This window comes from Theropithecus gelada, chromosome 18, assembly GCF_003255815.1.
Source record: "Theropithecus gelada isolate Dixy chromosome 18, Tgel_1.0, whole genome shotgun sequence".
Classification (NCBI taxonomy): Eukaryota; Metazoa; Chordata; class Mammalia; order Primates; family Cercopithecidae; genus Theropithecus; species Theropithecus gelada.
This window is the reverse complement of record NC_037686.1, coordinates 67,334,752-67,351,013: the sequence shown is the minus strand read 5'-3', so window position 1 is coordinate 67,351,013 and position 16,262 is coordinate 67,334,752. Positions and strand designations below refer to the sequence as shown.

Here is a 16,262-nt window from a genome sequence, read left to right as displayed (position 1 = left end):
CATCCTGGCTAACACAGTGAAAACCCCTCTCTACTAAAAATACAAAAAAAAAAAAAAAAAAAAATTTTAAAAAAACAATAATGCCTTTCAAATAGTCCCCCAGTCTTCACTCCTTCCAGCATTAATTCCAAACTCCCAAGTCCAAAATCTCATCTGGAGATGAGTTCCTTTCACCTATGAGCCTGTAAAATCAAAACAAGTTATTTACTTCCAAGATACAATCAGGGTAGAGACGTTGGGTAAATGCTCCCACTCCAAAAGGGAGACATCAGTCAAAAGAAAGGGGCTCCAGTCCCCATGCAAGTCTAAACCCCAGCAGAGGCATCATTAAATCTTAAAGCTCCAAAATAATCTCCTTTGGCTCCATGTCCCACATCCAGGGCACACTGCTGCAAGGGGTGGGCTCCCAAGGCCTTGGGAAGCTCCACTGCTATGGCTTTTCCAAGGTTAGGATGCAAGCTACCAATGGATCTACCATTCTGGGGTCTGGAGTATGATGGCCCCCTTCTCACAGCTTCATTATGTAGTGCCCCATGGGGACTCTATGTGGGGACTCCAACCCCATATTTTCCTTTTGAACTGTCCTAGTAGAGGCTCTCTGTGAGGGCTCCACCCCTCCACCCCTAGGTTCTTTCTAGGCACTGAGGCTTTCTCATACATTCTCTGAAGTCTAGGTGGAGGCTGGTAAGCCTCCCTCACTCTTGCACTCTGTGTGCCTGTAGGCTTAACACCATGTGGAAGCTGCCAAGGCTTACAGCTTGCGAGTTCTGAAGCAGTGGACTGAGCTGTATCTGGGGCCCTTTGAGACACAGCTGGAGCTAGAGCAGTGGGGATGTGGTGAGCAGCCTTCTGAGGCTGTACAGAGCAGTGCTGTCCCAGGTCTGGCCCGTGGAACCATTTAGTCCTCTGAGGCCTCTGGGCCTGTGGTGAGAGGGGCTGCCTCGAAGGTCTCTGAAATGCCATCAAGACCATGTTCTTATTTTTTTGGCTTTTAACACTAGGCTACCTTTTAGTTATACAAGTCTCTCTAGCAAGCGGTTGCTCTGCAACTTGTTCAAATTCCTCTCCTGGTAATGATTTTTCTTTCTCTACCACATGGCCAAGCTGAAAATTTCCCAAGCTTTATGCTCTACTTTCCTTTTAATCTTTTTCCCATTTAGAGAAAAAAAAAAAAAAAAAAGTGCAGCTCATTGCCAGCACTCATTTAATTTTACATAAACTCACTTTTTGAGGTTGAAGCAAATCTGACTGATTTTCAATGTGAAAATAAAATATAAAAACTGTTCATGGAGTTCTTTCTAAACAGAACATCAGAATCAACTAAATCATCAGAATCATCTATTTCAGATTCATCAAATGAATCTTCGACCCACAATTGTTCAAGAACAATGTTAACATCACATGCAGGAATGCTACATTTTCTAGGATTTGACATTTTCAGCAGCTGAAAATTACTACATTTTGTAAATGGAAATACCACTAACAAAAACCAGAATGCCCTAAATAGAATGATGTCTGTTGTTTCCAAAGTCAATATACTAGAGTGATGTGAGAATAATAATAAAAGCAAGATAGTTTATGGCAAAGTTATCTCAGGGTAAATGCTGCAGCCACAAGTGCCACTGGTGAATATTCATGGGGCAACCAAGAAAAGGGTTAAATATAAATTCCAACTTTAAGGCATTTCTTCACTTCCACATCTGAACATAACTTGTTAGAAATAGCCAGGTCACATCTTGAACACTTTGCTACTTAGAAATTTCTTCTGCCAGATACCCTAAGTCATCACTCTTAAGTTCAAATTCCACAGACCCTTAGGGCATGAACACAATGCAGCCAAGCTCTTTGCTGAGGCATAACATGGGTGAGCTTTGCTCCAGTTCCCAATCAGTTTTTCTTTTCCATCTGAGACCGCATCAGCCTGGACTTTACTGCACAAATCACTATCAGCATTTTGGTTACAACCATTAACCAGTCTATAAGAAGCTGCAAACTATTTCCCTCATCTTCCTGTTTTCTTCTGAGCTCTCCAAACTCTTCCAACCTCTAGCCATTACCCAGTTCCAAAGTTGCCTACACATTTTCAGGTATCTTTGTAGCAATTCCCCACTCCTCAGTACCACTTTTCTGTGTTAGACTGTTCTTGCAGTGCTATAAAGAAATACCTGAGGCTGAGTAGTTTATAAAGAAAAGAGGTGTAATTGGCTCATGTTCTGAAGGCTGTGTAAGAATGGTGCCGGCATCTGCTCAGCTTCTGGGGAGGCCTCAAGGAACTTTCACCCATGGTGTAAGGTGAAGCGGGAGCAGGATCCTCACATGGCAAGGACGTTAGCAAGAGTGGGAGGCACCACACACTTTTAAACAACCAGATCTTGCAAGAACACACTCACTATTGTGAGGACAGCACCAAGCCAGGAGGGATCCACTCCCATGACCCAAACACCTCCCCTCAAGCCCCAACTCCAACATTGGTGATCACATCTCAACATGAGATTTGGCAGTGACACAGATCCAAACTCTCATCACTCAGTGAAAATCCAGGGATGTAGAAAGGTTATTCCTGGCTTTTGACCTTGCAAAAAGAAGAAAGAGGAGCTGCAGAACAGGAAGCTGCACTTGCGGGGGGCTGGGGTTAGGGATGCGCAGGGTGAGTCCTGGACTGAGAGAGTCTTTTCGAATGGCCAGGGTGGGCAGTTGTCCAGCTGAGGGTGCTAAGCTCCCACTGGCTATGGGACCCTGAGGGGAACCCCATTTGCTGCAGAGGCTTGTGTTTATCCCAGCTGGTTGTCCTTAGGTTTTTAGATTTGGAACAAAAGTTCCAAGTGCCCCTGTGCTGAGCCTTCTTTCTAAATACTGTAACTCTTAGGGGAGGTTTACATCCTCTGCTGTGTTACCATCACAACCTGCCCTTCCCCAAAGTGAGAGATCCTGGGGCACTTCCTGAGTCTTCTTAGTGTCTTGACATATCGTTCTTCTCTTTCTCCTCCCACAGCTTGGCATTGGCTTCACCTCCACCTCTCTCCTAGCTCTCACTAACAACTGGAGAGTTGGATGCCCTGTGGGCTTAGCTGATCGAGGCCTTGACAGTGGCCCAAGATACTTTAACGTGGACACTTCTGTCTCCTGCCAGGAGAGGAGCAGGTACCCCTAAAGGAGGATGGAGTAGGGGTGCTGTGGGAAAACCCCACTTTTGCACTGGTTGTTTTTGTTTATTTGGGGTGTTGAACAGAAGAAAGAATAGAAAATGAAAGAAAGCACTCTTGCCTCCACCTCCCACAAAGCCTCAGGCCAAGAGTGGGTCCTTGGTGTCCACACAATGGCCAATCAGCCAGACCCTTGTTCAGGGGAAGAAACCTCAGTGCTTGTCAGTCATCCCGGATACCAAGAATTCTATTGACCTCCTAGTCGAGAGTCCTTGTGGGATTGTTTTATAGAAGTTGCTCTGTCCTGGGTCTGCTCTGATGAATTTGTTGTAACACAGAAAAGAATGTTTTAGTAGCCTAGTTTATCTCACCATCACAGGATTTTTAATAAACAACAAAAACAGGCTTTCCTGGATTCTGTTGGTTTCCTGTGGGCACAGAGCTGAGCCAACGTGGCTCCCGCAGATTGATTAACTCACTCTGGCAGCAAGACCCCGTGGAGGAATCAGCGAGGGCGTGGTTTCCTTCAGTCAGCAGCCTGGACAAACTCCAGGGAGCACAATTCCCCAGAAAATCCCAAGAACTGTGAGTCTCTCCATCATCCTCTAGTCTGGCCTAACCTGTGAGTTTGACCCCGGAGAAGAACATTGGTTAAGGCCAAGTTCAGTTTAGACTCATTCCCAGAATGTGAGGCCACACACCACGTGAAATGGCCGGAACTAACAAAGTTTACTCAGTTTGCTAGGATCCTCACAGAGCTGCTCCTTGAACGCTGAGCAGAGCTGCAAGAAGTCAGAGACCACCGAAGCCAGGGGATGGAGGAGGAACTGAGTGCCAGTCACGGGGTGGTTGTTTTCGTGGTTTGCAGGGAGAGCTGGCCTAAAGCTCAGGGGCTAGCACTTAGGAACTGGCTGGCTCAGGACACAGGCTCTGAAGCAGGGACAGTGGGACCTACTATGGGCCCTCAGGGTGGGTGGCACAAGAGAATATCGCATGTGGCACCTACGAAGCGCCTTCGGGGGGTGGCACAAGACGATACCACATCTGGCACATCACAGCCCAAGGCACTGTACAATGTCTTCACTCCTGGGCAGCAGATGGCTAGTCCAGCAGCCAAGCCGCCCAGGTGGGCCCTCGGTGCTCCCACCTGTGTCTGGGGTCCTCATGGGTAGGCGGTGGGGAAAAGAAAGCTCACATTGTCAGGATGTGAGGCTGGTGTGATGCTAACGGGAACAATGCCCCTTCAGACACTTTTACTCCCCACAGTCTGGATGGGGATCTGAGTCTCGTCAGACATCAGCCAGAGAGACAGCACAGCACCACTCTGCACCACTTCCAGAACCTTCCGTCATCTAGAAACATAACAGCGGCTTGTAGCACAATGACACAGCCAGCCAAACAATAATGACAAAAAACAGTGAATGAAATAACCAGTGCTTTCAGTTATTTCTCCAACAGGCCAGAATCTCATGACAGTTAAATCGATACATTGAAGTATACTCTACCAGGGACAGTGGCGTCATCAGATAAGGCTGGGCTGTGAGTTCCTCAGAGGCAAGAGCGTGTTTCCAATGGGGGAGCAGGACATGGCTCTCGGTTTTGAGGGGTGAAAGGTGTAAATCCTAAGGGATCCACGAGGCTGTGGCTGATGCTGGAGCCAAAACCCAAGGCGAAAATCGCCTTTGGAGCTCTCATAGCTGTGGCCACACCAGATCCACTGGCTCTTCTTCCTTTAAATCTCATTTGAGTGATTTCTGTGTAAAAGTGTCGATAGGATATTTACAGAATACCTGCAGGGGAGACTGTACAATCTCAGGGGGCAGCACGTGAAATTGAGATGTGCCGGCTGCAGAATAGCGGAGAGGAGGAGGAGGGTCTGAGGGAACGGGGAGTTGAGGGACGCGGACTGGGGACAGAGGAGGGGTGGCGAGGAAGAGAGCAGAGATTTCTCACAGAGTCAGGAGAAGAGAGCCTGGCAGGGTTTTGGTGGGACCGTGGGCCAGGGTGGAGACACCAAAATGCAGACAGCACCAAAGAACACGTTTCTTTTCCAGAAACCTGCAATTATGTACACAGCCTTTAAAGTTATCTTACACATTCAACTCACAGCAAAATTACTTTGACTTCAAAGTGCAGGACTTGAGGCATCCCTGATGCCTGTGAACCAAGGTCCCTGGTTAAAGGCGGGGGTGGACTCCAGGGCTTGGCCACCTCTGGCAATGGCATCTCAGGCCACCTTTTGGCTTTGAACAAAAGATCAACAAATGTAAAGTCGAGAACAAGGGCCGGTTCGAGGAGAGGGTGGGGCTTTCCCATGGGTCTCCACTAGCTTCCTCAGGCTGCTGGAACAAAGCACCCCAAAGCGGGGGCCAAGCACCAGGGCTTTACTCTCCCGCAGTTCTAGAGGCCAGAAACCTAAATCACGTGTTGGCGGGCCCGGGCTCCCTCTGCAGGTTCCAGGGGAGGTCCTTCCTGCCCCTTCAGCTCCTGGTGTTGGCGGCAGACCCTGGCGCTCCTGGCTGTGGCGGTGTCCTTCCGGTCTCTGCCTCTGTGTGTGCACAGTCAGCCTCTTTCTGTGTCTCTCTGTGTACTGTCATCTTCGGAGGACACTGGGTTTTGGATTTAGGGCCCACTCTATTCCAGAATGACCTCTTTGTAACGAATTACATCTGTAAAGACCCTGTTTCCAAATAAGGCCACGTTCTGAGGTTCCAGGTGGACAGGCATTTTTGGAGGAGCGTTATTTAATCCAGTACACCCTGGTTATTATTTTCTTACCACTATATAATATCCTTTTGTTTTGTTTTGTTTTGTTTTGTTTTGAGACAGAACCTTGCTCTGTCACCCAGGCTGGAGTGCAGTGACGCGATCTTGGCTCACTGCAACCTCCTTCTTCCGGGTTCAGGCGATTTTCTTGCCTCAGCCTCCCAAGTAGCTGGGATTACAGGCGTCTCCCACCACACCCGGCTAATTTTTTGTATTTTCAATAGAGATGGGGTTTCACCACGTTGGCCAGGCTGGTCTCGAACTCCTGGGTTCAAGTGATCTGCCTGCCTTGTCCTCCCAAAATGATGGGATTACAGGCATGAGCCAGCACGCCCGGCCCCCATCGGCTCCTGACTCATAGGTGCCCGCTTACGTTTTGTATTTTCTCATTCGTTAATGTGAGTGTTAGTCTTTCATTTGTCTCTTGAAGAATTTAAACATACTTCATTTGTATCCGTTTTAAACATATTCTACTCTGTATGTCAGTCTTGGTAAACCCATTTTCTAACACATTGCAAGAGCTGTTTTTCTTAAGGCTTACACACTTCAGAACTTTGGCTTGCAGCCTCGACTTGAATGATAGTCATTTTATTCTCCTTCTCTGTTATGAGTTCTGCCTAAAATGCAATGGTTGCCTCCACCTGGTGCTTTAGGATGCCCATTCCAGGTCCAGGTCTTAAATTGGTGGCTTACAGTTCTCAAACAGTGTTCAGTGGCACACACCTGTAATCCCAGCATTTTTGGAAGCCAAGGTAGGAGGACCACTTGAGCCCAGGAGTTCAAGACCAGCCTGGGCAACACAGAAACTGTCTCTACATAAATTAAGTTCGATTTTAAAACTTAGCCAGGCAAGGTGGTGCACACCTGTAGTCCCAGTAACTCAGGAGGCTTGAGGCGGGAGGATCACAGAGTGAGACCTTGTCTCAAAAAAAAAAAAAATTCCTGAAGTATATGTAATTGCTTTGCTTGAAGTGGATGGGGAGTTTTAAGGGTGAACTCATACTGTGTGTTGATCGGGACTGCCTGACAATGATTTCACTTCCTGGGAGGCAGTGTCCCCACAGCCTGGCTCAGTGCCAGGCTCAGCGCTGGGAACGCAACCCAGTGCAAACTTTTCCAAACTGGAGGAGAGCAAGATTCGGGTGAAGATAAAAAGGGTCCACTTCAAAGCTCACAAGCTCTGTTCAGTTTGTATCCTAGATAACCTTAAAAGGCATAAATGTTTGTATCCTGGATAACCTCAGCCTCCAGGAATTAGCAAAGAAGAACTAATAACTTAGGCCTTGACAGCAGGAGCTCAACAAGCAAACCTCACCCTGTCAGCAGGGACAGGGCCTCTGGGATGGCTCCAGGGCAGTGCTCCCGCCCACACCTCTGGCCTGCAGTACAAGGTGCAACGTTGGGTAACAAGACTTCCCCAGGCAAACCGTGAAGCTGAAACATGCAAAGGCGTTTCGCCCTGACCACCAGGCACTCTGGGATCCCAGGGCACTGGAGCTGTCCTAGAAGGCGCAGGGGACCCCTCCTCGTCTGCAGTCTTTGGGGAGTTCCATCTGTGCGTGCCTTGTCTTAGCACTGTTTCTCTCCCTTTCACAATGCGCCCCGTTCCTTCGGGGGTCGGGAGGGGACAGCGCCCCGACTTTATGTGCTGTGGTGCCGGAAGCTGAGCCACGTGTACCATGAAAGGTACCTTTGTCCCAAACACAGTGCTTCTGAAGAAGTAGTGGATTGTAACTGCTGGAAAGAGCAACTGAGACTTGGAACACTGGGGCATTGTGGGGCCTGCGGAGAGGTGCTCTGGGGACAGAAAGCCCCTACCTCCTCATTAGGGCGGGGATGATGGGGCTGGGGAGGACCTCAGGGCTCAGGTCCCCTGCCCCAGCCTTGCTGCTGCCTGCCCTGTGACAGTGAGACCAACCGTGCAACAGCCCGTCCAGGCTCCTTCCCATAAACTAACTGCGGGTACGTATTTCCTCCCGGGCAGGAGCTCTGCGCTGGGACCAGGAGGATGGTGGCTGGGCCCACCCACCCCTTCTCCTTCTGTGACTCCTCCAGGAGCTGGCTCTCAGCTCCAGCCAACAAATGCCACCCACCCTCCAGATGCCATCAGCTCCTGAACCTGCCAGGGTCCCAAGCCAGCAGAGTGGCAGTCACCAGGGCAGCGTCTCTCTCTGGTGAGCCACAGATGACAACCTGCTGAGAAACTAGGACAGCTGCCCTAGACAGTGCATGCTCAGGGGAGGATCCCATCGCTGCGCCTTTCCTGGCAGCTCCTGTGGCAGCTAAACAGTGCCTCTGCACGCCTCCCGTCTCCTTCCCCAGGTGCCTCGGCAGAGCCCATGACTGGGGCTGTGCTCACTGTGAGCCTCCAGCGGGTGATGGCTCCCGACCGCAGCCCCATTCCCCGTTCCACTTTCAGACACAAGTTTCCATTGTGAACCACAGAAAAGTGTATTCCAGTACCCAACAACTCACAGGGCTGTCCCAGAACGCTGCTAGTGGGTGTCTGGAACTAGCATTTAACTGTCTATAGCAGTCTGTGCTAAACCACCCATGATACAAGAAAATCGGCATCACTTCATTAGAAGCCACATCTGAAATGTGATGTTTGCAATGTTCCTCAGATTCTAGTGCTGGAGTGAGTTAGGGATTCCACACATCATGTGATTTGTTGATTAATAGAAGTCGTGTCCATTTGCAGTAAGGTCACATTTACATTTTTATTGCGTCTTCACACGCATGGAGCCGAGCACTTCGTGGCCACGACATCATCAATCACTCTGAAAATCCAGTGAGGCAGAGCCACTGTGGTTCCATTTCACAGACGAGTGACCTGAAGCACTACAGGGATCAAGAGACTGCCTGGGATCACACAGCCAGGATGAGTAGGTTACACCCCCACGTGTCTCAACACGGCTCTCCTTTCTCGACTTGCCCTCCAATCCTCACCGAGGTTCCCCAAGAGAGCTGCTGCTATTCCCTCTTATGTCATGTACAGGGGGCCAGGCTGAGGCAGGGTGCCCATTCCAGGCACTCAAGGTCAGATTAGACAGGACAGAGGCCAGGCGCAGTGGTTCATGCGTGTAATCCCAACACTTTGGGAGGATGAAGCGGGTGGATCACCTGAGGTCAGGAGTTCGAGACCAGCCCGGCCAACATGGTGAAACCCCTGCCTCTACTAAAATATACAAAAATTAGTCAGATGCAGTGGTGGGCGCCTGTAATCCCAGCTAAAAGGAGGCAGAGGTTGCAGCGAGCTGAGATTGCACCATTGCACTCTAGCCTGGGCAAGAGAGCGAGATTCTGTCTCAAAAAGCAAGCAAACAAACAAACAAGCAAACAAAACAGATTTATACCAAACAAATGTAAAGTGTAGATCCTATTTAGATTCTGATTCGAAAGACCAATGGTAAAAATATTTTTAGGGGACAACATGGTAAAGTTGACCACAGGTTGTAGGTTGTATATTTGTTGATCTAAAGGAATTATTGCTAGTTTATAGTGTGTTAACAGTATTGTTGATATACACACGTGCTCGCCTTCAAGATATGTGCTGAACAACCTACAGAAGCAATAATGCAATGTCTGGAATTTGCTGTAGGATTATCCGGATGCTGAGAGTGAGGGTCCTGGGAGGGGCCCTCCTGAAACAAGATGGGCCACGTGTTGGTAATTGTTGGAACTGGCCGATAGACACACAGGGACTCACTATCCTCATCTGTCTATGTTTGTGCTTGTTTGAAACTTCCCATTAAAACGAGAGAGCAGGGTTGGGGCAGGCTGAGCCTTGGCAAGCAGGCAGTGCCCTGGGCCAACGTGAGTTCATGGCCACCGCGCCTGTGGTCACGCCACTGATCCCGGAACCTCTTGCTGCTCAGGAGCAGCTGGTTGTGCTTGGGGGTCCATCTGCACCAACAACGCTAACAAGGCGTTTGGTCGGAGGAATCCTGCAGGTGGGGAAACTCCCTGGCTGCGGATGAGCAGCTGGCCAAGGAAGGATCGAATGCCTCAAGGCAGGATGGCTCCCTCCGGCATCTGCTGGCACTGGGAATGAGAGGTAAGGAAGCCTCTGGGAGCTGGAAAAGAGCTCACCTGGCAGTCCTGCATCCTCAGACCCTTTATGAGACAGTGCGCAGGAGAAGTGGGTGGCGGAAAATTAGCACACGCCTACTTAGAAATCCAGGCTCTGGGAAAAGCCTGCATCCTTCCGTCATGAGTTGGGAGTCTATTAACGTAAAGAACTAAAAGCTGGTGGGAACAAACAGGTGTAGATCGCCTTAGTCCAATCCCTGCTGGAGGGGGAAGGCTTTTTCCTTTTTTTCTGAAGGGGGAGAAAGCTTGTTGTAGGAAGACAGTGTTTGCAGCGAATGTCCAGGTATTTTCTGGCCATAATCTCTCCCTGTTTAGCTTTAACAGGTTGCTTGAGAGAGAATGCCAGTTCCTATCTTGTGCAAATCAACAGCAGAACTGATTAATTAGAAATCAGCTGAACGCTAGATTAAATAAGAGCTGGGCTTAGGTTCAGAACCTTGGAGCAAGAGATACGCCCTGAAAAAGCCAAGAAAAATCTAGGGAGACTCTTTATACTTGAAGTCGAAAATGTTCTCAAAGGCGATAGGTGGAGCACCTCTGTCAGAATCCCTTGACTGGGGTGAGGTGGAGGGTCACTGTTAAAATGGTAGATCTTTTGGCCAAGAAGTGAGAGAAAAAATGTTCAGTATCATTAGGCATTGGGAAATGCAGATCAAACCACAACCAGACACCACTTCCCACCCAGGAGGATGCCGGCAATCACAAAGTCAGATAACAAGTGTTTTGAGGATGTGGAGAAATTGGAGCCCTCGTACACTGCTCGTGAGGATACAAAAGGGTGCAGCCAGGGTGGAAAGCAGTCTGGCAGTTCCTCAGACACTGATCCATGGAGCTACCGTATCCACCAGCAATTCCACTCCCAGGTACACACCCCGGAGAAATGAAAATACATATCCACACAAAAACTGGGACACAAATGTTTATAGCAGCATTATTCATAACAGCCAAATGATGGGAACAACCCAAATCTCCACTCACAAACAAATGGATAAATACAAAATGTGGCATATTCACACAGTGGAATATTATTTGGCCACAAAAAGGGATGCAGTCCTGATACATGCTATGACACGAATGGACCTTGAAAACATTACATTAAGTGAAAGAAGCCAGTCACAAAAGGCCACATATTGTATGATACCATTCATATGAAAGTCCAGAATAGGAAAATCTATAGAGACAGAAAACAGGTTCGTAGTTGTTTAGGGATAAGGGGAGGGAGGGGGAATGAGAGGGTCAGATGAGGACAGTGTTGTGAAATGGACTGTGGTGATGGTTGCGCACATTAGTGAATATACTAAACGCCATTGGATGATGCTCTTTAAAGTGCTGATTCCTGGGCCTCTGCCCTAAAACTGCTCACACTAAAGTTTGAGAGAAAAAAAACAAAAAAAAACAAAAAAAACCCTGAGTTTGGGATTTAGTGAAAAAGGCAGTAAATAGTACGTGGATGGGTAACTTCTCACCTTCGTCTAAATTGTACTTTGCCTTTTGTAATCAACAGTTAGAAGTTCTACTCTATGGTTTTAACAAGAATGCTGCTTTTTGTGGAAAGAAACAAGGAGTGTGGACAAAGTGTAGTGATGTATGACCTCGTTCATTCCCCCCAGAGAAGCTTCCTGGTCCCAGAGTCCACATCCCTGGTACCACTGTTTGCCCAGAGTGACTGGGCCCAGGCACTAGAGCACACAGGAGGCACATCACACATGCTGATTGCACGTGCCCCATCCGAAGGGCGAGTGCTCACAGCATAGAGCCCCCTCTGCATCTTGTGGTCCAGCTCCCCAAACCTCATCCAGTCCCCCTGGCCACAACCAGGGATCCACCCTGGCTGTTGGTGGGCATTTGATCTGTGCCACAGTAAAAGAAAGCGTTTGCCCAATCTTGGGCTCAAGATCCCAAGAACAGAATTGATGACTTTCTTTTCTCTCTCAGTATTAGAAAAAGGTGATGGTAATAAGTCAGCAATAGCGACAAAAACAAGCAATGGGAAAGGACTCCCTATTCAATAAATAATGCTCGGTTAACTGGCTAGCCATATGCAGAAGATTGAAACTGGACCCCCTCCTTACATCATATACAAAAATCAACTCAAGATGGATTAAGGACTTAAAGGTAAAACCCCAGACCTAAAAACCCTGGAAGGTAACCTAGGCAGTACCATCCTGGACATAGGAACAGGCAAAGATTTCATGACAAAGACACCAAAAGCAATTGCAACAAAAGCAAAAATTGACAAATAGAATCTAATTAAATTTAAGAGCTTCTGCACTGTAAAATAAACTATCAACAGAGTAAATGGACAACCTACAGAATGGGAGAAAATATTTGCAAACTATGCATCTGACAATGGTCTAATATCCAGCATCGAGGAACTTCAACAAATTTACAAGAAAAAACAAACAAGCCCGTTAAAAAGTGGGCAAAGGACATGAAGAGACACTTTTCAAAAGAAGACATACATGTGGCCAACAAGCATACGAAAAAAAGCTCAATATCACTGATCATTAGAGAAATGCAAACCAAAACCACAATGAGATACCATCTCACACCAGTCAAATAAGTGTATTAAAAAGTCAAAAAATAACAGATGCTGGCAAGGTCGCCTAGAAAAGGGAATACTTACACATTGTTGGTAGGAGTATAAAATAGTTCAATTATTGTGGAAAGCAGTGTGGCAATTCCCAAGCAGCTAAAAACAAAATAACCATTTGACCCGGTAATCCCATTACTAGGTTATATACTCAGAGGAATATAAATCATTCTACTATAAAGACACACGCATGAGAATGTTAACTGCGGCACTATTCACAATAGCAAAGACGTGGAATCAGCCTAAATGTCCATCAATGACAGACTGTGTAAAGAAAATGTAGTACATCTACACCATGGGGAATACTATGCAGCCATAAAAAAGAATGAGATCATGTCCTTTGCAGGAACATGGATGGAGCTGGAGGCCATCATCCTTAGCACACTAACATAGGAACAGAAAACCAGATACCGCATGTTCTCATTTGTAGGTGGGAGCTAAATGATGAGAACACATGGACGCATAGAGAACAACACACGGAGGCCTATTGGAGGGTGGAGGAAGGGAGGAGGGAGAGGATCAGCAAAAATAACTAATGAGTACTAGGCTTAATACCTGGGTGATGAAATAATCTGTACAACAAATTTCCATGACACAAATTTACCTTTGTAACAAACCTGCACATGTGCCCCTAAACCTAAAACAAAAGTTAAAAAAAAGTAGAAGAATAGCAAAGGGGAAAATATATATTACAATCTCTTCCTCGCTTTCATATCAAAAGGTATGATATTGAGTCCAAAAGAAATTATTTCCTTTCTTTTTTGAGACGGTGTCTTACTCTGCCTCCCAGGCTGGAATGCAGTGGCGTGATCATGGCTCACTGCAGCCTCGACCTCCCAGGTTCAAGCCATCCTCCCGCCTTGGTCTCCTGAGTAGCTGAGACCACAGGCATGCTCCACCCTGCCTGGCTACTTTTAAAGTTGTAGAGTCAGGGTCTCACTATGCTGCCCAGGCCAGTCTTGAACTCCTGGGCTCAGGCGACCCTCCCGCTTTGGCCTCCTGAAGTGTTGGGATTGCAGGCATAAGCCACCATGCCCAGCCAGGGAAATTATTTTCTTTCATATTGCTTTTAACGTTCATGTTTTGAATAGATACTATCATGACACAGTTTAAAACTTTTTAAAAGACAGACAGTATTCAGTGAAATGTCCTCTTCTAACCCTCACCCCAGTGCCCTGGCCAGTCATGGGTTCTTAAAAAAAAAAAAAAAAAAAAAAAAGTCAGCAATGGAAAGCATGGCCAGGCCACAGGGTGAGGTTCTCTCTCTCAGAGCAGCGATTTTGCAGCGTGGTCTGGGAGTCTCGCGGTCTTGCAGGTGGGCAAAGACTACTTCTAGAATCCGGTTGTGGTCAGGTCGCCGCCTGCCTTCTCACTGCGTCTCTAGCCTCGCATTTGCATGTATTTGTTTCAGTATGTCTTTTGAGGGTCTTTTGAGAGTCTTCTACGTATCAACCTTCCACAAAATTCTGAAAATTTCTGTGTGTGTGTATGTGTGTGTTTGCAATGGAAATAAAAGGGTCCATGAATTTTATCTTTCCAAGTAGTCTGGGACACAACCCCACAAAACCTCACAGCCAAAGACGCCTGCCTGCTTGTTTTCCTAGAGAGAGGCCTTCCTGCCACACCCACACTCAGGTCTGCACCTGAGCCACGGAAACCTCCCCGAGGAAGGCCTGGGGCGATTTAGCCCGGCGATTTAGCTCTCCTACGCTAGCCCTTAAGCCGGGAAACTGGGACCAGGGCAACACAGCACACTGTTACCATTATTTAGGCAAATTCTTCCAGGAGCAAACTCATTTTTTTTAAGAGAAAAAGTACAGAAAAAAATTGATTTAAGAAGACCGAGTTCATGAACAATTTGAATATGAACTACTTGACAATAATGCCATTTAATTATTGTTAAGAACACACAACCATCCAAAAGCATTACTGATAAAATATAATTCCAAACACCACGTTCCTCGGCCAAGACAGCACCTGAGAACACCATGAGGAGCAGCATCTGGGGCCACGCTGGGTGCCCGACCTACCCACCTGGGCTTAACACACGTGCTCCTGGGACAAATGGAAGTGTGGCGCCCAGTGCACAGACTCTGAGGGTGGAGGTCCTACTCACCATTCCCCCGAGTTTGGGATCCATTCGGCTGGAGTTCTGAAGCCTCTAGCAACTTTCCCGACCTCCAAAAGATGTGGCAGAGTTAGTCCCGTCAAAGCCCCGAGAGGGTGACATTAAATATCTCTCTGGGCCCTGACCCACGTTGTCCCCTGGAAGGAAGACGAGGCTGGTATAGTGGAGCTATTCACATCTGGAGAACAAAGCGGCTTCGGAGGTATTCATTCAGCTCAACTGCAGAGGAAGAGACAATGCATCTCATATGCACAGATACAGGATGAGGCAGTGGCCCCAAAGTCATGTGATGTCACTGGAAGCCAGCAGCCTGGCTCGGCCTGCAACTCCCCGGGTTCTTCTTTGCGGGTATGAGTGTATCATCTCTGAGACGGAGTGGGCCCTGGCCAGCAGGCAGAGCCGAGCCAGTGGCACAGCCCCCTCAGGTGACAGCCCCCTCACGTGACGGGCCCCCACACGCTGTGGCTGTGGGCCCTCGTGATGGAATGTTATGGCTGAGGATTAGCTTCCTAGGGCTGTGTAGGGGCCGAGGGGAGCGTTTACCCCGCTCTCTGAAGGTTCGCTGAAAAATCTTGCAAAAGGCAGTTGAATTGGAGAAAAGGCATACAGATTGATTTGATCCTAGTTTTATGTGACATGGGAGCCTTCAGAATGAAGGACCAATACCCAATGGGGCTGGGAAGCTGAGACACCTTCCTGAGGTTCCACAAGGAGTGGCGGCTTGGATGCTGGCGAAACAGGTGATGGGAGGAGCAAAGAGGACTTCAGCTGAGGACAATCAATGCTCACTAGGGAAGATTAGGTGGGCTTGATGAGTACACCACAGTCTTCGGCCAAGTCCGCTGGGCCCCAGAGCAGACTGGTCTTGACAAGTCTGTCCGGCGTGTTCGGTGTCAGCCTTCCTTCCTGAGATACGGGTTCAGTTAACGGGAACTCAGGGAAGGGGCCACCTTTCTTCTTTGGTGGGTCAGACTTGAAGGAGATAAGGACACTTCAGGATCTCCGGGAGAGATGGTGGGGGTGGGGGAGCGAGAGGCCTTGAAACTCCTTTTCAGTTCAATTGGCACAAAGCACCATATTTTGGGGTATTGGCTTCTGAGCCCCACTCTCTGCTCTAAAAAGCACCTACACTGGTGGCTTAAGCGACAGAAATTGGTCTCAGTTCTGGAGACTGGAAGTCGGAGATGAAGGTGTGGGCAGGGCAGGTTTCTCCTGAGGCTGGGTGGGAAGGGCATGTTCCAGGCCTCAACCTGCGTGGCTGCTGGCCGTCCTTGGCACCCCTTGTCTTGTAGAAGCATCACCCGATCTCTGCCCTCATCTTCATGTGACTTTCTCCATGTGTGTGTGTGTGTCCAGATTTTCCCTTCCCATAAGGACACAGTTATCAGGGGTCCACCCTGTGCCCATGTGACCTTACCTAAAGGTAAGTAATTCGATCTGCAATGACCCTATCGCCATAGAAGGTCACATTCTGAGGTCCTGGGGGTTACGACATCAACATATAAATTTTGGTGGGAAGGTCAGGGGACAGGAGAGAAAA

The 16,262-nt window shown here is 48.2% G+C and overlaps 1 protein-coding gene across 1 annotated transcript in view; it reads right to left on the bottom strand.

Annotated features, from left to right (window-relative positions):
• CNDP1 (carnosine dipeptidase 1) overlaps positions 1–14,960 on the bottom strand; it is a 47,188-nt gene extending 32,228 nt beyond the window's left edge. Inside the window, exon 1 of the mRNA XM_025365558.1 lies at positions 14,711–14,960. Coding sequence (XP_025221343.1) covers positions 14,711–14,734 — 24 coding nt within the window. The 5' untranslated portion in view covers positions 14,735–14,960. The remainder of the gene's footprint in view (positions 1–14,710) is intronic.
• Positions 14,961–16,262: the final 1,302 nt, after the last annotated feature.